At 37.2% G+C, this 24,195-nt stretch overlaps 1 protein-coding gene across 1 annotated transcript in view; it reads left to right on the top strand.

The window, feature by feature from the left end:
• The window catches only part of LOC124154036 (probable peroxisomal acyl-coenzyme A oxidase 1), a 56,038-nt gene extending 32,521 nt beyond the window's left edge, over window positions 1–23,517 (top strand). The window contains exons 9-13 of the mRNA XM_046527517.1: window positions 4,099–4,289; window positions 9,336–9,485; window positions 12,499–12,601; window positions 17,667–17,813; window positions 19,299–23,517. Of these exons, the coding sequence (XP_046383473.1) occupies window positions 4,099–4,289; window positions 9,336–9,485; window positions 12,499–12,601; window positions 17,667–17,813; window positions 19,299–19,562 (855 nt within the window). The 3' untranslated portion in view covers window positions 19,563–23,517. The remainder of the gene's footprint in view (window positions 1–4,098; window positions 4,290–9,335; window positions 9,486–12,498; window positions 12,602–17,666; window positions 17,814–19,298) is intronic.
• The last annotated feature ends 678 nt before the right edge of the window (window positions 23,518–24,195 follow it).

Here is a 24,195-nt window from a genome sequence, read left to right as displayed (position 1 = left end):
AGGTAATGTTTAAATACTTGATTTTCTGTTAATGACCTCAGCCTTTCATCGATAGCATGTATATAATGTGAAACTATTTGAGAAATGAAATTGAAAATAATTAGAAAAATATCACCGCAGCATTGCTGTGAATATATTGAACTTTATTTTTCTACTTTAAACTTTTCTCAACCTCATACAATTAAGTGAATGCCTCACTGTATATTCTTTATACTTCACTGTTGGCAATTATGCACATGAGTACAGTGCAACCTCAATAAAACGAGACCCCACGGTGCTCAAATAAACACTCGCTATAGTGAATTGTCGCTTTACCGGAGGTCGAGCAAATAAAGCCAATATACCTATTTCAAACAGGAACAGGAGTGGTGTGGTGACAGAGAAATTTATATCCGATAAATGTAAGCATAAATCCAGACGAAAGGGAATTTTTTTTGCACCACTAAATTTCCTTACTTAAACAACAACTAACTATTCAAACAATTTATAAGCGCCATAATGAATAAAAATCCTGCAAAGCATTGCTTTGTTAATCATTATGCCAATGCTTACCCCACAAAGCCATTTTTATATGACTTAATTTGTGCATTTAAGTAACCATTCTATTATTTTGGTCTTGCCCACTGAAAATTCAAAAAATAACAGCTAAAACGGTATTAAGGTTATTTAATGCCTCAAATGCTTCCATTTGTGTATGTTAATTGTTCCTGTACATTAAGCGACAGTTAAGTGAAATAATGTATTGCATTTGTTTCTGCAGATGAAAATGGTTGAAGGTTGTATAACAATCCTGCCACGGAAGACTTTTTCTAACATATAATGTTATGTCTTCATTATCTACGGTAAAAAGTTTGCTAAGCATGCAAAATGATATGATTAAAATTGCCGTTGTTAAAAAAGTTTCTTTTTGAGTGTTATGCTCGCGATGTATTTGAAATAATGCACTGAGTTTACCACAGCACTGCAATAAATGCGATTTGAATCAAAATTGGTAATATAAGAAAAGATATTAACGTGATATTATTTCACGAAAAAATATAACGCAAGTATTATGCTGATGTCACTTAAGTAAAACAAAAGCAAGATGCAAGAAACTGCGACGAATATAACTCACATGGGTAATATTAGCGGCAAAGAAACGGAAAGGCATATGCATCTCATGGACCCTAAGGCCAAAAAAAAACTTACGAGTATGATTTTATTGATTTAACATTCTCATGTCTATGTTATATCACGTGGGGAATACTTCTTAAGATACTTAGGATCGGAGTCCTTTCTTCCACGACTTCGGGTTTACACCGCAGGCATCACCAGCTATATATTACTCTATTATTTTTATTTTCTTGCTTAGTTGTGCTTGGTGTTTTTTGGCCATGGTGTCTGCCATCAAATACTTTCTATTCACACAATTCACGCTCATGCGGGTATGCTACCGACTACTCTGCCGCCCGAGGAACAAAAGAAGATCAAGCATTCGCGAATGTTAATTCCACAATATTTTCACCAAAATGAACTACTTATTTATCGAACGACAGTTAAGTACAGTTTAGTACATGAATTTGAGACTGAGCACTCCGTGTTAACTTCATTTCTAAGAGATCGCAAGATTTTACAGAGATAAGGGACTCATGGTGAAGGTTTCCGGCGATGGAAACTCTCGCTATGGCGAGTGCCAGCACCAAAAGGGCCACGTAACAACTAATTTTTTTTATTATAGGGTCAATTGACAGTGCCTTGGCTATCTCTCGTAATGGCGGGGGTCTCGCAATAGCTCGTACTCGCTTTAGCGAGGTTCCACTGTAGGTGGTAAAGAAAGGGCAAATTTTACTAGGGTAAATTTGCCCCAAATTACCACAATAATTTTTGTCTAAATTATCTTTTGTGCTGACTGGGTAATATTCATTAACATTTTATTTGTTCTATGTATACTGGTTTTTAATCTAAAAAAGGGTATATATTTTTTTCAATGTCACCATGTTCTTATAGCTGGCTATTTGTCAGAGACTAGTTTTTCTTCATACAGTCTGTCTGTCAGAAGTCTGATATTGCAAGTTCTTAAGATTCCTGGAAAATCACTTGGTATAACATGAACTGATTATTGCTTTTGTTCAATGTAAATCGCTTCTTATTCCAGTTATCACTGCACTAAAATTTGAGAATTAGGCTTATTTAAGCATTTCTATTTGTACAGAAGTGAATGTATCAATATTTCAATGTTAAGAATTAAGCTTAATGGTGATAGGTATCCTGAGAGTCATACATCCTGGATAACATTATAGGAGAAAATGACTCGTAGTAGCGCTACTGTTGCCGTCAAAATGATGTGCCGCTGTACTTAGCAAATTTATAACTAGACTTCAGTGCATGCCATAACAATGAATATTAAGTCATTTTAAAGGAAATTTTATTTTCAATTTTAATTTATATTTTGTTTAATGAAAAATTCAAAAATGTAGACATGCAAGTGCAATAAGTGACTCTGTGCACCATTGCAAATAAATTAAGAAGTGTTTCTATCAATTTTATTTTTTCTTTTGGGTTAAACTGTAGGACTGGATAGTGTTTTTAACATTTTCGTTATTTTACAACAAAATCTGCATTCTAAAAATATGCAAAAGCTATTTTATTAATCTAAATTAATGTTTGCAACTTATTGTGGAAGATGAATGTTTTAAACGTAGTAGTTTTCCCTAGGCTGAGTTACAAATTTCATGAAGTTGACAAAACTGCTAATTTTATGGTGCGTGGAGTCATTTATTGCACTCACGTGTCTACATTTTTAAATTTTTCATGAAACAAAAAATAAATTAGAATTGAGAATAAAATTTCCTTTAAAGTGACATATTATTCATTAGTATAGCATGCACTGAAGTCCAGATATAAATTTGCAAAGTATAGCGGCACATCATTTTGACGCCGACAGTAGTACAAGCGCACGCTCTCGTTATTGACAGATTATTTTCCTGTGCTTTTCAGTAGGATAGAACCACCCAACACATAAACGGACCAACCAGATCAAAAATATCACTCTCTCTAACACTACCAGCAGTTGTATAAATGGTGTGTTAAAAATTGTTTGAAGCCTTATGTTTGTAAATCTCAACTTATCTACTTCACAAATATTGGAAAAAATAATAGGCAGATCACTGTGGACCTTAACGGTGCATGTATACCACAAGTTGAGAGTACAAAGTTTTTGGGTGTGACTATTGATTCTAATCTTTCCTGGGCAATGCATATCAGCGAATTGGCACGTAAGCTCAGTTCTGTGTGTTATCTAATCAGGTATATACGCTCCACTGTGTCACTAGATGTTCTGCTACTCTTGTATTATGGTGATTTCCACTCTCATGTTCTGTACAGCATTCTGCATTGGGGTTCATCTCCACATGCCGTTACCATATTCAAAATTCAAAAAAGAGTGGTACGCTTATTGTCCAACAAACCCTATCGGACACCCTGTCGGCCATTGTTTAAAGATCTACGAATATTACCTGTGCCGTGTCTTTATATATTCACCATACTTCTCAAAGTAAAGACTAACTTCCAAGACTTTGTCCCAAACGCCAGCATTCACACTCATTATACGAGGCAGCACAAAGATTTGCATGTCCCCTATGTACGGACTAAAAGTGCTGCCTGTGGTGAACAATTTATGAGTCTACTTTTGTACAATAAGCTCCCTATGGAGCTAAAAGATCCCATGAGTCAAGGGGTATTTAAAAACAAGCTGAAAGACTTTTTACTTTCAGGCTGCTTTTACTCTATATCAGAGTACCTGTCACAGTAATATTATATATGCTCACCTCACCTTGCTGTTTGTGCCTTATATCTTTTATTTGTACCCAACCTGTGTTTTTGACGTGCCTTATACAATTTATGTATTGCATATAATTGTCTTTCCGGCAAATAAAGATTATTATTATTATTACCCTCGCTATAGGTCATACTCGTTATTGTGTACTTCTACCGTATGGCCAAATTTTGTCTTTTCATCTTTATTTGGGATTTGTACAGCTTCCTCATATCTGAGTGATTCTAACCCTCCGAGTTTCAAAACAAACTCAGTTTTCGATTTATTTTTTTTCTTCACCTTAGTTACATGCCATGTCTTGTTGCATGAAAGCTGTGTGTTCTGCTGATGCATCTTGGGGTGTTGAAATACTTCGTCTATCTTGTGGTGGACATGGCTACATGACAAGCAGTAATTTGCCAAGCACATATGGTCTTGTGACTGCAGCATGCACTTATGAAGGTGAAAACACTGTTCTGCTTCTACAAACAGCAAGGTAAGCTAGCATCATGAAAATCAAATTATATTTTTTGGTAGATAATGCGTCAATAAGACACGTTTTCTTAAACTTAACACTTTTATATCGGTAGGTGCCACAGTTTTTAGTTTTAATAGGGTAGTTTCCTTCATCAAAGAAAACGAAAGGCATTGATTGCGATTTGTTACCCACCATTAGTGTATTCATAATATACAAATTATTTGGTTTTAGAAATACCGATTTAGACGAATGGCAATGGTCAATTTTATCCTCATTTGAAAAGGTCTGATTGGCGCCCATGCGATGCCACTCCACGTGACGTCACAGGGACCTAGTTTCTATACGAGTAGATAGGAGTTTTACATCGTCTAAGGTTACCATTGCATGCATGAGGCACAGAGCTCAGGGATATTGTCTTAATAATCACCTATTAAAACAGGCTAAGTTTTCTTCGTTTGATAAGGTATTAATAATCCTTATTTAAGCCAAGCGCTACCAGCTAGCAGGGTACTCTGCTACCTGCTAGCATCCTGCGTCGTATCAGCGCTCAAAGCCTTGCCCCAAGGTCACCTCACTCGCGGCAGTGGGAGCCAGAACGACGTCACACGGAGTTTTCCCAGCATTCATACTTAGCCATCGCATTTTCGCGTGCTTGAAAATTTTCACTTTTCATTTACATAATCGCAAGAAATAGATATCGTCATTTAAAAATCCAGAAGCGTGAAATTGAAATTGAAACACGTTGCGGACGGGTATTCAATTCCAATTCCATTTAAAGGAGCTTTAACCTTAATGACACTTGTACACGAAAACCCTCATAAAATGTTTACTTTTTAACATATTTTAATAAAATTTGAAGCGTTTTACTTACCAGACGTGTTAGTACTTAGTTTTTGTATTTGGTGAAGCAAGCTCCTTTGTGCAGGGGAACCTTGCAGAATCCACAGATATTCCAAGTTTCCTTCCTAAGTTTATTAGCAGAAAAACTCGACGCATCCGCGATGGATATTACTTCTTCCCATGCCCCACTATCTTCTCTAGAGTGTGTTTCATCATTCCCCCTGCTAGCCTTGCCGGGTTATCCTGCCGAGGCACTCGCCGAGTTGGCCTTTCTATCTCGCCCTTGGTGTCATCATCGCTGGAGATGCACTTCTTCCCTCCTCACATTTAGCCCAGCCCTTGGCTACTACCAAAACAAATTTTTTGAAGGTCAAACGGGTAGAAGTGTTCAATGTTTTGTATACCACAAAAGAATTAAATAGGGCACAGTTGATCAACCACAACACCACTTTTTTTGTCCACTTCATAGTTTTTCTTAGTTGGTGCGAAGGCTTCCGCGGTGCGCTGGTACAGTAGGCTGCATTTTCCGGGTTTCACCGCGTCGTGGTTGCGTTGGTGACAACAGTTTCTCCTGCATTCCAGCAGGCGTCTTCAGGTCGAAGTGATTATGCCGTGTTTTGGCCGCCGTTATATAGGCAGCCCAGTGGTGTAGGTTCGCCCTGATTGGTCGCCTTGCGGCCAATAGCGTGGGGGTATGGGGCGAAGAGTCTCTTCCATGTGCTGTGGAGTGCGTAGCTATCCTCTCGATTGAAATTATGAGGATGTTTGGATATTTCAATCGCCTCTCGGATGATCCTCGGAAAATATCGGGATTCTCTGGCGATAAATTTTGTTTCTTCCCAGTTGATGTCGTGTCCAGGTTCACTGAGAGTGTGCTCGGCCACAGCCGACAGATGAAATTTTTTGTTTTTCACCGCTCTTCTATGTTCTTGAATGCGGCACTTCACAGCTCTCTGTCCAATGTATGACATACCGCAACTGCATTCAATTTCATAAACTCCCTCGTAGGCGTGAGAAGAGATACGGTCCTTAGGAGTCGGAAGAAGTTCTCCAGTCTTCTTAACACAGTTGAAGCGTGTTGTTACGTCGAATTTTTTGAGGAGTCTCGCGATTTTTTCACTGGTGCCAGCCACATAGGGGATTGTCGCATAACCCGCTGCCTTCTTCAGAACTTCTCCCCATCTACAGAATGTGTAGTCACCTTTCTTCATACTTTGTATTTCATGCCTAAATTCAGTGGGAAGCCCCCTGTTGGCACGGATGGTTGCACAAACTCGAGTTTTATTTGCTCGAAGATTTTCAGCTATTTATACGCTATTGTAATAATTATGTATCATGGAACACATGATGCCAACGGTGTAAATACGGATCTAAAAGGGTCAATATGGTTTCCTCTATTTTTTTTCCTTCAGCTGTGAATATTTCTATGCTGCAAATATAACCAATTTCACTCTCACACACCATTCGTACCAATAATCCTTACTTCACCAATTTCCCTGGATTGTATGTTCTAAATCTCAGTCTTCCCCTCCAAGGTATTACTCCTTCGTCTAGGGAGAGATCATGTTTAGGCGTATACACAGTTTTAAATTTTTCTAAGAAATATGATAGTATTGGTCTAATTTTATGTAGCCTATCGAAATATTCAGAATTTGATCTGTTCCTGCTGAGCATATTACTAAAAAAGGTTGTATTGATAAATTCATCAGTGCTCCAATATTCCTTGATTGAATCTTTCCTGACTTTTACTATCAAAATTATAATTGCTAAGAAAACTTTCATCTCTCCCACCGTTACATTTTTCCACTTCCCAGTTTTCTGCGAAGACTTGTATCTGCCTTCGTTCTGCATTCGATACAAATTGGTCTCATTACACATCAATTCGAGAAGATATCCCCAAAAAACATTTTTGCCACTTCTAAAACACATTCACAATTATCAGGAGTATTGATCTTCCGAACTTCTTGGAAGGTCAATTTTATTCCATGTCATTGAGGTGTCTTTCACTGAGCTACCATCGCTATCACTTGCATCCGAGTCACTATCATCAGTGTAAACTAACTGTGCAGCTTTTCTTTTAGGTTATCTTCCACCAGTATCAAAACCAATTTCACTATCTGAGCTCTCACACTCGTCTACACAATCATCTGGCACATCTGATAATGCATCAACACAAAGTTCTTCGTGTATATCCTTCTCTGTCATTCCGCAAGCACCCCCACTAGTTGATGCCATTACTATAGAAAAGTTCTTATTGTTTTTGGAGTAACTTTTCGATTGACAAGATACGCTGGAGTTATTGCTGGAAATTAATGAAATTTATGTAGGCTACGTATGCATGCACTTTCATAGGGTAAACAAACACCAACTTTCATCCAAGGAAATGATTCCTCACTAAACTACGTGACTTTAGATCTCTAACGAAGAGAGTAAAGAACACAAAAATGTCCCAAAGGGGGCAAATATGCATTCTAAGCAAAGGGAAACATTAGAGACTAACAAAGATAAGCGTTGTGGCCATCTGGTCCTTTTCTATCAAGGACCGAAAGATAGGGTCCTGCTGAAATGACCCTCATAGTCCTTGGCCCTCGAGACTCGTTGATGTGTTTACGTTGAGCACTGGAGATAGGATGTCTTGTGAGAATCCTGACCATGGCGCGTGTGAAAGACAGCCGAATGCACCCAGAGGTAAAATATGCATTATTCACTTTGCTCCATGCATTATAATGTACGGTGCAAAGTAGGCGATGAGAGAATTACCGATAATTGATTTTGTTAGAGTCAAATGAAAAGGACCGAAGACATCCAACCATAATTATTCCTTATCATCTAAAATATAATAATTCGTAATTTTAGAACATTGTAGAATTTAGAGAGTTGCTGTTGGTATAAAACTAATCTAAATCAATGAAAGCACATTCTGAAATACACCATAAGGAAATGCGGATGTAAGTTACTAATATTAAAAGAAGCAGAGTAAGTTTTATTATCACATGTGAAAACACGGAAATCTCCGTGGCCGGTCCTCAGCGTTCGGCACGCAAAACACGGAGATCTCCGTGACCGGTCTGCAACGTGTTCTTCAAAGATGTTCTTCTTAAATGGTGCTATCAAGCGCGAAGTTCGAATGTGCCGTTCGATGGTTCCATTTATTTGTCTAGAGTGTGAAATAGCGGATCACACTATAAAAGAAGCAGAAATTACTCCTTTTCCCCTAGAAGAGTGGTGTCAGATTGCTGGAGAGATGAATTTCAATAAGTATTGCGAGTGTGATGATGATCTCACTGTTTGCCAAACCATGTCAATCGATGAAATTTACAAACAGGAGTTGAAAGGAAACAAAGATGGAAGTGATGAAGACGATGCTGAGGAAGGAAATGAGTCTTATATAACAATCGATATGGTATCATTCCAGAAGCGAATGTGTACGGCTGTTGCTGTAATTTAAGGTCAATAATATGTTGCCCAATTTTTATGATGTTAAAAACAACCGGTTGACTCATATATAGGATAAATCACGGGAGATTGATGCTGTGATTGTGTTTTTTATTCACATGGTATTGTTTTTCAATGTTGCACTCATTTTCATGATTTTAAATGTGAAAAGAGTTCAGGAAGGCGATTCTAAGTAAACTACTGATAGTAATTGTAATTATGATGACTTTTCTACAGATTGTAATTGACCCGACTGCTATTATTTACTTTCCTCGTTTGCACGTTTTCCTGGTTAGTACATTCATTTTTTATGGTCCCTTCAGAAACGTACTAAACAAGCTCTACTGTAATTTCAGAGGGTTTATGAGCACTGGTTATACCAGTCTTCTGGTTAAATGAGACTGCTTTGTTTCTATGTTTTGGCTGCCGACGTATGAGTTGAGTTTTTACCAATGTGCTGCTCATTAAGGTTCAGTCATAGCTCTTTATATACCGTTTATTACAATCAGATTTTAATATGAAGTTGAAAAATCAAGTAAGAAAAAGCCAGATTTATTTTTTTTAACCATGCATTGTCAGTTATTTCTCTTCCTCTTATCTCAAGTGTACACATGTGAAATTACTCCATCAATGCTTGTTTTGATTAGGGCTTCTTGAATCTTTTTTTGAAATTTTTATATATTTGATGAGCCTGTGATAATGTGCATCTTATAACTAAGCTTAATAAAGTTGATCATTATGAAGGTTTCTCTATTTACTTCTAAACTATCAAATGTTTCAATTTCATAGGTATTTGATGAAAGCCTACCACCAGGCATCCAGTGGGCAAGAGATGACTTCAACTGTTGCGTATCTACGGGGCCAGCCCAAATTGAAGAAGAGACCCTGGGCAAACACCATTGACAGATATGTTCGTGCATTCAAAGAAGTTGCTGCTGGGTATGGATTTGAGCTTCTGAGATTTTTAGGTTTTAGTTAATTGTAATTTTGGAAATGTCATTCCAGACACAGAATTTGTATTACCGTATAAGCGCGTGTAAGAGGCGCACCTTTTTTCCCAGACATTGCTGCCGAAAATGGGGGTGCGCCTCTAACACAAACTTCTTATCTTCCCCCCTCCCCTTCACCGGTCGCAAGTCCAAGGGGAACTGAGTGGCCTTGGTTTTCAGCCTGAGTCAGTCATCTGAAACCCTGGGTCAAAATCAATTGGCAGGCAGGGGAGTTTCTCCCTTAGTGACGTATTTTTAAAATGCTCCTGTTTGAATTTCTTGCAATCATCGCGCCGTCACGTCGCTACCCCAGAGGTGAACATTGAAAAGATCGCGCGGGGTGATTCGCTCCGGAGTGCGCGCTAAATTTATTGCCACGAGTGGGCATCCCGTGGCATTTATACTGCATATAGTAATATTGGTGTCAAAACCTGCGGTTTAAAAAATTCGAACGAGTGTGCTCATTGTTGGACTTAATGGTGGATGGAAGAAATCGGAAGTGCTTATAAGTGAAGAGCGCTGAAGGAGAGGTCGAGGGGAAGGAGCACGCTCCCTCCCCTCCGTATTTAAAGCTACGAGCGAAGGAGCAAGGGAAGAACACGTCCGATCTTGCATGTGACGTCGTTGCCTTTAAAGCGAAGGGGCGAAGGCGCCGCAATGTGATATACGCAGTTTGCGTTGCCTGATGTTTCCAGTCCGTCTCGTCTTATTTGAATGCGCTTATGCCACGCTTGTTTCTTCCGAAATTGTGCTGTTTGGACTATGTTGAATATTAGTAGCCTTGTTTTAGCTATAAATCTTTGTGTCAATCAATTAGAGCTCAAAAAACTTAAATGCTGTCAGATATACGTCGCGTTAGGTCTAATTGTTTTTAGAACCTCGTGCGTGTCATACAATTTCTGAAAGATATCGAGATATCTTCGAGCTCAGAAGGTGATTTACCTAGCATTTGACTTCCAGAAACTCGGAGAATTGAACCTGGTAGACCGAAAAAGGTCAGTTGGTGAAATGGGGTAGGGATGACACACGTTTCCATTGTTCCCCTGTTACTTGATATTTTCCTGTGGAGTCTCGGATAGGAAAAAAACGGCAGAGGCATTGGCTGATGGAGAGCCGAGTGTAGTTCCGTTAGGCCCCTTGCACACACACCGATTTTGGGTGGCCGGTAAAATATCGGCCGATATTTTACCGGCGAAGCGATGCTTGCAGACACGCCGGATTTTTACCGGTCAAATGATAAGTTGCTATGTTTTTTAGCCGGCGCCGGCGATCCACAGTGACAATGGCCGGCAGCTAATCGGCATTTTGCCGGTGCCGGCGTGTGGTCGGTACACGTGCAAGCTCCAATGCTCTCCCATTGTTCACTATTGGAATGTGGACGGCCGATATTTTCCCGGCCGTCCAAAATCGGTGTGTGTGCAAGGTGCCTTAAATCTACGACGTGGTTATTATCCTACGGCACTGAGATTGCCCCGATTGTTGTCCAAGATCTTGGGAAGGTTCATGCTATGTGCCTGTCGTGTTTTGCCTTAAAATTTTCCGCGGCTGCAATTCTATAGCAATACTCCTGAGAGAGCTATTAAACAAAATTGTTCGTGAGTACGGCAAGCAACGTAGGGCGACGGCGTATGCGAAGAGAGGATCGGAACTCTTCCTACTCCCTCTTATGCCGCCGCAGTTATCAAAATTTCCTCTTTCAAATAGTACTGAAAGAGGACATTTCGATAACTGTCGAAATTCCAGGCATACGTCTGCAACACCGCACGATAGGATAAAAAAAATGTCGCAAAATTTTTTTTCTTTATAGCGTCGATTCCCAAAATAGGGGTGCGCCTCTTACACACGCTTATACGGTACTTTGTCACTGAGGGGCTAGTGCTCCACTGGGTGTGTTCCAACGTTGGGCCAAAGACTGACAATTGTTGAGCAGAATGCTCGCCCTTTTATACTTGGAACGCAACCTGTTTTGCTCAAGCCCAAGTCGCGCGACGGAAACCACAACGTCCCCTCTGCTCTCGCAAAGCTGTGCCTTGACGCACGGGGCTCATGATAACCCGACCGCTGTGTCCGTCCAAGTGTGTAGAGGTCACGAGGAGGTGACTTTGAGTCGTCTTCTATTCCCATGTGTCCTTTATCATACGGCGGTACCCATGGGTGCAGGCGCACTGCGCACGTCCGCACTCATGAGCCGCCACGAGCGCGGCTGGACATCTACGGACACAACAATATGTCATGTAGGATATTGCTATTATTTTTACTGCAAAATATTAGATTTGTATCTTAAGGAACAAAGGTCAAATTTATTCATAAACTAGAATATATTATGTAATATTGTGGATTAAGCATTTTAATGGATATGTGGAGTTAAGTCGATTTCCTTTTCTTAACCTCAATTATTTAATGGTGATTAATGTCTCTGAGTATAGAGATGACATAATTTTACAGGGAAGCAAATTGATCTGCAGTCTGAACCTTTGTATTTGATGGCATTGTATCTTCCACGATTGCCTTAGCTATTCATCTTCTGATGTATTTAATACTGTGCCTGTTTTCCTCCAAAAATAATATCTTATTTAATATATTTTCTGCTATGCCTGGTTTATGACTGTCTACTTTATGTTTTGCATGAATTTCTTCGTTTCGGAGGAGCAACTACTTCATGTCTTGGTATACGTTATAAAATCTAGAAATTCCTCTTAATAAGTACTGTAATTAACTTTCCTTTATGACCATAAACATCTATTTTGGTGGAATTTGCTATCTTCATTTTGAGGCCATGGGATTGTTGGCCTTTTACTCTATAAGATAAATTCTCATAAACTCATAAGTTCTCATAACTCATAAATTGTCATACTTAAGTGGCTGAAACTTAAAATAAATCTCAGTTGTCCAAATGATTGGTTTTCAAAATGCCTCATAAGATGAGATTATTATTCTCTGCTGATTTTTTTCTTTTACCTTAGGAAAATAGTTCTTTGTGCCCAGAATATTGAAAGAAGAAGCCAGACCATGTCTCCTGAGGATGCATGGAATATGACTTCGATTGAATTGACCCAATGTTCTGAGGTTAGTATGTTTTTTTGTGACATTGAATTTCACAAGCTCAGTGATTTTAGTGAAGTTAAATTGCAGTCGTAGCCCAGTGAGCACAAAACATAGATTACCCCATTTTTACCATTATTTTTAAACTACCTGTAAATTTAAGTGGTAAAATTTGAGTAATTTGGTGGTAAAACTCAGTATTTTTCTGGGTAAAACATTTTACGACATCAAAGTCATCTGTGGAGCTTGAAAGGAAACATGATGCCACTCTCAGGGGGGGAAAGGTCGCAGAAATACTGCGGTTGTCAATATCTAGGTGAGGAGGTGTAGTAAGGATATCACAGATGATATAATAAGTACTTTACACACGAGCCGATGTTAAGGGTGAAATGGCTCCTCTATTGCCAAATGTAATGGGGATTCGACGATTCTGTGCATTAAGTTTTCGCAAAATTACCTTGCTATCTATCCACAAGGGAGGCTGTCTTTCGTCCTGGAAGCGCTGAATGGTAAGGTATTCTTGAGTGACTAGGCTATGGACTAGACTAGACTATGGACTTGAGCTACTAAGTTTGCTACAAATACTTTTTCAATACGTATTTCCAGAAATGGGACGAATGCAAGAGAACCAGCGACAGGTTTGAAAAAAACGTCGATGTTGGTTAGAGAAGGATATACCCAGCTGACATGCATAATAATCTCCTTGAGACTCCTTGCACAGGTTGTAACCTATTATTGTTTGATGTATTCGTATCGGCTTTACTTTCCTCTAAGGCGATTTTATATCACTATTGCTATCTAATTCCTGGTTTTTCTGGGTAGCAGCAAATAAAGGCCTAAGAAAGACTTTAAGAGGTCTTGTGATAGGTCTAACAGTAAGAGCAGAAAAGTGACTGATTTGAGAAAGCAACAGCAGCTGAGCTATCGCTAGCCACATCTGTGACACTGTGCTCGGAAGGGAATGATACGGCAGTGAAGATAATCATGGCGAAGACCACGACCACCCCCACCCGAGGGAAAGAGATATTGCAGAAATGGAGGAAAATACCTACAACTCTAAATTAAATGATGCCAAAAGAAGCTCTTTCGCTGATTGTTGATTGCAATTTAACAAAATTTCTATCCAAAATTATTCGTAGGACTGGCAAGATCTGTGGCTACCAACTTATCCTAGTTATGATAGGGCTAGACGAAAAAAAAATCTTCATACCCAGAGGGGACATCAGTGGAAGAAAAAAGTTTAAAGTGGACCTTCAAGAGCTTCAGAACCACACAGCCTCGCGCATCATAGCATCAATGCCAAGATTCAGTGATGACCACGGGGTCAACGAATTCCCTTGAATGCAAATGAAAACTATTCGTAGAGCGGGTGAATTTATTCTTTATTTTTTCTTATGATTTAAATACTTTTCTTAATTTATAATGGTTCATGTATAATTTCATGTTTTCTACTGAAATTTTCAAAGTAGAAAATGCTGGCGAGGTGACTTCTGATGAGTGTTATATCAGAAAAAACGATGACACAAAGTTCAACTATTAATTAACTACTACTTTTTTCTTGAAACGCAGGTTTCGGCTCTCCCACAGAATTTTTTTCATTGTGTTCTGTTTTATTGCTTCTTTTTATCGGTCTTAATAAAAAAAGTATTTCTAGCTGTAACTTAAGTAATCATTGTTTTTCGCATCCAAGTGTGATTTTCAAGCAAGCTGGCTGACATATATTGCTATATTTTATTAATAATTAATTATGTTAGTTGAATATATTTTGCGTAAGTATATATCAAATGAGAAACCTCTCCATTTTTAGTTTGCCACCCATTTTTCCCTTCCGTTTCCAAAACAGAGCGATGATATCTTCATTGCGTAAAAAGACTCTACATTCCATTAAAATAGCATCATAAACCACAATTCAATACCGAAATTTTATTTTTTTACATTCTGTTAAACCACCAAATACAGCTCAAGTTGAGCCATTTTATTTTGAGTATTCAAAAAATTTAACAATTAATTACACGAACAACCAAGCCCTGGATAGGGGAAACGTACTGTGACGTTACGTCGTAAAATCTGGTTGATTTTTCACGTAAGTCCAGACAAGGGAAATACTCCAACCGTCGGTCACATGCTGGATCAGCGAAAGACTCCACAAACAAGAAAAACAGCTCACAAGAAAAAGGTAGCCAAAAATAATTTACGAGTTATTACCGTACGATATCTATTCAAAGTAGAGTATTCAAAAAATCAGAAGTATTACAGAAAACAATGATAGTAAATTCATGATCCCAAGAAAAAATTACCAGCTAAATACCAGCAGAAAATTGCTCTAAAAAATCTCATGCCTCACAAGACATGTGACTCCCAGCAGGTCACGATCAAAAGAGAGCTTGCCTATGCAAGGCGAGACAGCATTTGAGGGGAGAGCTTCTTCCAGGGAGTGGAGGGGTAGCCAGGCGAATTCAACAACCGCCCACGGATGCGTCACTGCCCCTGCAGAAACGGCCGCTCCGCAAAACACCATTCCCTGGTTTTGAGACAACAGCCAGCACCCAGAATTTTCCCCTCAACTTCTGGGTTGGAGACATCAGAGGAATCAGAGGGATAGTTCATTGGAACACATGGAGGGGAAGGAGATACTGGGGTGAGGTGTTGGAGGGAGAGAGAATTGTGATAGGACAATGGTAAAACTTCTCACTCCAAGTGCAATACTAAGGCCTTAGCACCGATTTCCCCTTGCTTGCCAAGGAGAAGTATTTCTCCGCAGTAGTCCTATATAAGTCTTGCATTGCAGGTAGGCTGGTTCGGGGCTGGTTCGGAGGCTGTTTCGGAGGCTGTTTCAGAGGCTGTTTCCAGAGGCTGAGTTTCCAGAGGCAGAGTTTTCAGAGACAGGATTTTCAAGAGACAGGATTTTGCGAGACAGGATTTTGCGCGAAAATCCTTTGCGCGAAAAACCTTAGCGCGAAAAATCCTTAGCGGGAAAAGTTCTGCGGATAAGTTCGGAGGAAGTTCGAGGAATTTCTGGGGGGGGGGGGTACCAGAAATTTTTTGGGGGGGGGGGGGGGACACTAAAAAATGCCACAGTACCCAGGAAACAAAGTCACTCAAATGAGAATCCAATTAACAATGTGCTCTCCAAATTTTTTTTCACCCCCAAGGATGCAAGCCAATGAATTCACTGTAAATAAAGATCTCCATACTTTAGCAGAGATTGAGGGAACCAAATTACAGCTATGAAGGTTATTAAAAAGCATTGTCTCACCATGGCGTCACAAGAAAAACTGATGCAACTCTCTGGTTAAATTTTCCACGGAATTAAATTTTACAATTTTCAACATTATATCAGTTCACTTAGTTTAGTTTACTTCATGCTCCAGTAACATTAGAAATTATAATTGCCGGGCACATAATTTCGGCTCTTGCAGTTGCGTTCATGTTCCTCCTTCATTGTTTATTTTTCCAATCGTCGCCAACATTACGGTCCATTATTCCCAAATTGCAGTTGAGGATTCAATGCAGCCAACCGTCAAGATGAGAATTTAATCTTTCATATAATTATTTTAGCGAAAATAATTATCTGATGAAAATTTGTACTCTTCTCTATGTACTTGCAAAAATAATCAGGTAATGTTTAAGTACTTGAATTTCTGTTAATGACCTCAGCCTTTCATCAATAGTGTGTATATAATGTGAGCCATGACTCTTTTAATCTGTAAAACATGATCAACTAATCTGCCTGCAACATTACTAAACGAAACGCCCAGGAGACAGCTGCAAAGCTGGGAACTGCGGAAAACAACAACGAGAAATATACCTGGACCTGGAGTATATAATGTGAAACTATTTGCGAAATGAAATTGAAAATAATTTGAAAAATATCACTACAGTGTCGCTTTGGATATATTGAACTTTATTTTTCTACTTTAAACTTTTCTCAAGCTCATATACAGTTAAGTAACTGCCTCACTATGTATTTTTTATACTTCACTGTTGGCACTTCTGCAAGCGGGTAATTACGTGGTAAAGAAAGTTTAAAGAATACTAGGGTAAATTTGCCTTACATTACCAAAATTATTTCCATTATTTTCCATCTAAATTATCTTTTGTGCTGACTGGGACTGTACACAAATTTACTTATAATGTGTACATTGTACACATTCTATTTGGAAATTGTGTACATTGTATAGAATGCACACATTTTATTTGTGCTATAAACCCACAAATTTATATAAAATGTGTACATTGTACATATCCTGTATAGAAATTGTGTACGTATTTCTTATTGGGGTACTCGTTGAAAGGGATATGACCAAAGTTATGGTTTAAGAGGAATTGCCTACAGTGGAACCTTGCTTAATGAGTATATTTTGTTCCCAAATCTTACTCGCAATGCAAAACACTATGGCCAGAAGTGTGGTTATACCCGCCAGGATAAGCAGGTGGTGTGGGGGCCCTCTCCCCCCCCCCCCCCCTCCCCCAAAAATTTTTTTAGATAAATGGTTCAAAATGGTGACTTTTATGGCTTTCTAAGGGATTTTTTTTATTAATTCTTACACTCCTCTATTAGTACATTAATCAAATTACCTAAGGATGGATGGATTAATGGATAAAACTTTAAAGTTTCTCTCAGCTCAGGGGGTGGGGGGGGGGGTTATTCCCCAAAACCCCCCCTTGCTGCACCACTGGACCCACAAATACATTTACAATCTCCTTCACTCAAGCATAGCATTCTCTTCTTTTGTGTCTGTGCAATGTCCAATTTTTATTTTTGTTTGCTAATAATGATAGTGAAAGTACCTGCCTTATGGTTGCTAAAGTTTATTGAAAATGTAACAGTAAATTTATAGATTAAATAAGATAGATTACAGAAATGGAATTCTCTTCCTATTTCTTTGATTTAAAGTGAAGTTCATAGTCATATATGATGTTTTACATTTCCTAGAAATTGTACTTTTACCTAGGCTTTACACTTTTTTAAAGTTAAAAGTAAACTAAAGTTTAATTTTGGTCTGAAGCCATGAATGATATTTGTTGAGTACTTAAATTTTTATTAGTAAATGTATTTCTGTTCAATCTTATTTCTTCCTACCCTTAGGCGCATTGCCGAGCATTCCTTGTGGAGAGATTTGCTGGAACAGTTGCAGAAGGCAATTTTTCAGTTCCTCTCAAACAAACAATGGAACACTTATGTGAGCTCTATGCTGTATTTTGGATGCTCCTCAGGCTTGGTGATTTCTTAATGGTGAGATTAATAGCATTTAGTCATTAATCATAAGTATTCAAATTTGGTTGAATAGTAGTGTACCATGACTAACGAACATGTGCAAAATTTCCTCATTCTTCTGCTCTCATGGCCTAGGGGTCAAGTACCTAATAAGCTTTCAAAGTTCCATGTACTCTAACTTTAATTGCTACTGATTATTCAAAAATCTAGCATCAAAGATCCCAAATGTAGTCTATGGCTTTTCTGAAGGTGGCAATGCTGGTTTGGGTTGTTTGGAGCTTTGCTGACATTATTTTCCTATGGTTGCTTGATGTCCGATCAGCTGGTAATGAATTAAAGGATAATGAAGCAAGCATAGCAAGCAAATAGGTAGCAGGAGTTTATAGAAAGACAAAGATCCTAGTTGTGAGCAGAATTGAAACTGAAGTATTAGTCATGTATAATGTTGATAAACTCAACAGAGTAGAGTGGTTTAATACTAGGAAGAAAAATTAAATCAGATGGAGTTGTTGCTTATGAGGTCACTAGTTGGTTTAATGAGGTCTTGGAAACTGGTATGGGTTGTTTTTAATGGTGTAACTTTAGAGATGTATGTATGACATTTTACCCTTTCACTGCGGTGCACACTACGAAAACCTACCCATCACATGCGGCGAAAGCGCTAAGTGCACGGCAGCCAGGAAGAAAAGGTACGTTCACAGCAGTGAAAGGTTTAAAAAGAGTGGGAAGTGGCCCTTTTTTTGATGAGAACCCATTTTTCTCAGAATAGCTAAATGATGACGAAGATCTTATGAATAAGATGATGAGGGAAAGATAATTTGCTTTGCATATGCACACTTCATAAGGGATGGAAGAGAAGAAAAAAAGTTACTCTGTGAGTTATCCATTTTTTAGGAGTGATCTATTGATATTATTGCTAATTTTGAGTAATTAGGGGGAATGGATGGGAACACTGGCTCGTTTACCAATAAGTAATTACAAATCATACTCAATATGCTTAATAAACTCTGATATCTCTGATGTTTGAAGTCATATTCATTCCTCTTGTGAGTAGATGATGTGTGGCAAAAAATAATGCAGATGATTTCCCTTCAGTTGACTTCGATCTCACTCTCTCACTCATTGTTTCAATTCAGAGGTTGGTTTGGTGAGGGTAGAGCTAACCCCAGACTAGGCCACAGGCTTGAGAACTTCACACATTCAGGTTAGGGGGTCAGTTCCTTTCCCTGGGCCATCTTGCACTTGAAAGATGTTGTTTGAGGGTGTTCAAAGGCTTCACCGGAGACTTGAATGTGGTAACCCTCAATCAGTAGCCAAGCGCTATACCCACTAGGCTCCCCTCAGTTGACTTCATAACGTTTATTTTTTCTCTCTTACCTTGAGAGGTTTTCCTCTGTAGGGCCGTAGATCATTTGCCATATTATATATTCCACTAACTAGGTTACATTTATTTCAGAATTTGTTTTTTCACCTGCACTAAGAATTTTTCTTTATTTTTTTCAGTTTACAAGCTTGACAACTTCTGATGTGGAATATCTAAGAGAAAGGCAAGTTTGGTTGCTTCAAGCGATTCGTCCTCAAGCTGTAGGCCTTGTTGATGGTTTCGACCTGCATGATATGGTGTTAGGCTCTGCTCTCGGAGCGTGGGATGGTCAGGTCTACGAGCGCCTGTTTGAGGAAGCTCAAAAAAGTCCTTTAAATGCCAAACCTGTGGATGAAGAATCCTTTTACAAGTATTTAAAACCTCTTCTCAAAGCTAATCTGTGATGAAGAAATTAAATGCTACTTTTGTTCAGGAATTTTTACTGCAATGGATCACATATCTGTGATGTATCCTGAAAACAGGTATCTGAACTTAAATCATGGCATAGCTATGGGTATCTTATGTGTTCATGGATGATCCTCGGAAAGAGTATTTTTTTATTGTGTATCTTTTCTTCAATTTTCTGGATTGTATGGCCACGGTTTTGTGGGATAAAAGTATTATTACAGTTGCAAATGTAGCTTAAAAAGTTACAAAATTCCACAATTCCTGGACATCAGGTGTATGCCTGTATATAAGATGAGTTCATGAAATTATGAGAAGTACCATCTTTGAATTTGAATCCATCTGGAGGACCTTTATGAAGACCAAAAAGACAAAGAATCATGTGTATGGGTGATTGTTTTCTTAATTGTTCCTAAATACGAATTAATGATTAACATTCATTTCATAAATGGCCTGGAGTTGGCCACTAGACTCCTTGTGTATATGAAGGTCAGATTTTTGAAATTATGACACTGATATCATTATTTTAAAAATATATGAAGCACAATATTTGATCTTTTTTTAAATTCTTTGTTGATTTTAGATCATAGAAAGAGACAATAATCATTACTCATCAGTCTTTTTATTGAAAACGTTAACTGTGATATGTATTTGGTTGTATTTTTCCTTTGAAAGGCATGTCAGCTTTTTTACATTTTATATTCTTATTGTTCCTGCTAGATTTATTTTTTTAATATCCTCCTCTGAATTGTTGTTAAGCTTTAAATTATCAAGGCACCGATCTCTTAAACTTATCAAATTATCATATAAAATGCAAAAAATGGAATACATTGTGAAGCCTAACAGAGGTTTGAGTATAAATCTAAATACCTATCTAATGGACTCATATTTGGGTACATCACCGAGAGTTGGCATGTAGTGTTTATGTGTGGAGCCTCTTTTTGTAGTTGTTTTTGGTTACCTTTTTTATAGGCTTTGCTATTCAACATGTCTCTTCCATGTAATTAATCAGGATAATAGTCAGAGAGTAGTTCAAGGAAATCGATAATTTTTTTCTCAACATAGAATGAAAATATTTTTTTAAATATGAATTTGAATGATATTTGTTCCAAGTTAATTCATGAATGGGCAATTCTTAGCTATGAGGGAGATTGTGCAATGTTGGCCTATATCTTTATTTATTCAACTGAAATCTAGGGTTAAGTTCTAAGTATGTTTAAAAAATGTCTATTAACTTAAAAGTTTGAAACCTATGTCTTCTTGCTGACTTTTTTGTTGATGATTTAAAGAAAAAAAACCCTTTTCATCTAACTCTTAACCAATTTAACATCACGCACATCTTTTTTGCTCTTACAGTCACTTTTCCGGGAATTTAAAATTTTTGTATAATATTCCTCCTTTCCTACGCATATTTTTTATGCGTTGGTTTGTAAAATAGGGATTAACTTAGTAAAAGTAACTGATTAACAGTTATGATTCCATTTTTAGTCATTTTTACTTATCAACATTACATTCTCTATTTATAACTACATATTTCTTCTATTCCTGGTAGCACAAATGTAGCAAATATCCTATTCCTTTTTTGTAAACCATATTAATATTAAATTTAAAGAAATCCTATCCATATGTTCTAAGGAGAGAATGGGGATATGGAAGTGAAATAACATCAATTGGTTTCGCCTATTCTGCTATTATCCTTTCTTTTCAATGATTTTTGTGAACCAAGTAAATTCCATTGAAGAAAGTGATAATCTCAGACGATTGCATAGCTGTTATCAACTGAGGGTACACCTAAGGGTGAGTAATTAAGTAAAAGACGCTTGTTAAAAATAAAAGTAATTGCAAAATAATTAATTAACTAGCAAAGAGTTAATTTGCAAATAAAAAAATGTCTCGGTAAAATTGAAAAAAAATCTACCTTCGGTCTAAAATATGCTGTGGGATTCTATCCTACAACAACATGGTTACCATATGTAAGACAAACTCCTTACCATTCTGAAGACCACATCTGTTATTTGTAAGTGTTATTTAACATTCCACTCTTCAGTAATCATATGAATGCTACAAAATCATATTTTGTCATTCAATAATATTGCCAAAATTTTATGATGAGTTGATGAGCTGGTCTGACAAATTTTTTAACCAATCATAACTCCCTTGATGATGACAACAGTGCTTGAATTGTGAGTCTTATGAATACATGAATCATTCTTCACCCTTGGAATGATTGTGCAAACCAATGGTCTAATTATCTGCATCTTCTTAATCGGAGTAGGTAATACATACATAAATAAATTCTTCAAAAAATTGGGACCCTGCCTCGTGCATCATCGAAAGCATAGTTAAAATATGTCAGGTTGTAAGTCATGATTGTTTGTTTCTCAAATGCATAATTAGGTCAGCATCTTTAATTAGTACTCATTCCATGGATCTATTGATTAATTTTTGCAAGGCAATACCGTTAGTACTGGGAATCGATTGTCAAGGGAAGGATTTTCTCCTTAATGCCTCTACAATCCAAAAAGCTCTGTTACCTATTTATCTCTGTAAGGAATATTATCTGTGCTACCAGGGTATGAAACTGTTGATTCTTCTTATTATTTTCTGAAAGTAGTTGTTGCTTTCTGTACAGTACTCTAGCAAAATGCTTAAGCCAAAACATTGTGTGATCACATCAATTTACCCTTTATTCGTACTTATTTTATTGGAAATTGAAATGGATGCATCTTTTTACAGTAAAATTATATTTTTCCTCACAGTGGACTTTCATTCATTAGCCTCTCATATTATTTTCAAGGAGATTTGTGAAAATTAACTGCAACAGTTTGTATCTGATTACAAATTACTATAACTGTGGTGTAACTAACCCCAGTTACTTTTTCTTGGCCCCTAAACCCATCATCAGTAGATTAATAAATGTAATAGATTTAGGGATTTGATATCCCTGTTTATCATTTTTTTATTTGGTTTTAACTGGGTAAATATTAAAATGTAAGGATTCCATATAAATTACACATTTTTGTATTGACTTTTTTTGTGCTCTGGTAATAACAATAGTGATTTACTATTTATTGAATTTTTCTCAATAGGTTTGTAATTATTTTTAAAATTCACATTTACATGTTTAAGATGCATGAATGGAATATCATTGTTAATTTGTTAAAGATTTGGTGATGCATGTGGGGTTGGAACATTGTTAGCAATTTGTCCAAAATTTGTAAAGAAATTATTATTTGTTTACGTATTTGAATTTTGGTATTGAAATCAGTTGCCTTGTCTATAAATAGACTATCAAGAGGTGCTTATCGTAATATTAACTCCTTGTATGGATAATATTTGATTGCCAATGCTAGGTACTAGGAAGTATGTAGAAACCTTATTATTTAAAATTATCCATGGTATCATTTCAATTTGATTTCTTCTAAAAAATAACATGGATTTTATGTAGTTAGGTTTTATCCTTTGAATTGAAGTAAACATACTTTTCTCGGAAGTGAACATTTATGCCTACTTTTTCGCCATTATAAATTGAATGTCTCTCCTTATGGAATTTCATTTATGTTTTTGAGGTATGTATGTACTATGCTCTTTAAGTCTTCACATGGTTCCTTTCTCCTGTTAAAATTTTATGTAATGATTAGTTTTGAACTGAGATATGTTACGTAAGAATTAGATTAGACTAATATCGATTTCTAAATACATCGGTTCTGTTGACCTATTCAATCAGAGAAGGTGCAATATTTTATTCATGTTATGCATAATTAGTTAACTTTGGGATATTTTTGTGCCCTTGGTTTGGTTTATATAATCTTTGTTATATATCAATGGGAAATTGTTAAGATATTGTTTATTTTATATTGATTCCTTCGGTTTCTGTTGTTTATTTTTTTATTGTTGATTTTTCACATTTACCTTGTATCTTGGGGTTTATTGCAATAAAAAACTTCAATGGTCTTAAATGAGTTTTGTTTAATAATGAAAAATACCTTCAGGATTTTAATGCATCATATATTAGTGCGTGAAGAATGAGAAATTTTTTGGTTGTCATCCTCTGGAATTCCTAAATCTTTAAACTTACAATGTTGTACCTTCACGACCAATTATCTAATTGGTAGAGATTCTGCATAATTGCTTTTTAGTTAAATTAATGGATCACAGCACAATTAGGGCACAGTTCGTGACGAACAGTCCCAGTGTAAGGGGAAAATGGTGCCTGAAAGAATCTTGCTGGGTGTTTAGTGACTACACACGATTGATATTTAGCCTGGTTTATTTAATATGCTATTTCCATTACTTTTTAGAGAAAAACTGTTAAGCGGTTGCTCTGCTCTGCTGTACAATAGGAGTTATTCTTGAAGACATTGCATTATCAAGTGAAAGTTAACCTTTTCACTATGAATGATGAAAATATGTGGCAGGACGTTTCTTAACTTATATCTCGATTTCAGAATAAACATCATCATGGAAATTGTTGCTGCATTAAATACATTAATATTGATGGTAGAGCTTAGTTCAAATATTGACATGGAAATTGTTGCTGCATTAAATATATTAATATTGATGGTAGAGCTTCGTTCAAAAATTGACAATTCTCAGTATAAAACGAGGAATTCAATTCGAAGTCAGCAATTA

Source organism: Ischnura elegans, chromosome 2, assembly GCF_921293095.1.
Source record: "Ischnura elegans chromosome 2, ioIscEleg1.1, whole genome shotgun sequence".
In the NCBI taxonomy this organism is placed as follows: Eukaryota; Metazoa; Arthropoda; class Insecta; order Odonata; family Coenagrionidae; genus Ischnura; species Ischnura elegans.
Note: the sequence above shows the minus strand (reverse complement) of the source record. Positions and strands in the feature narration are given on the sequence as shown.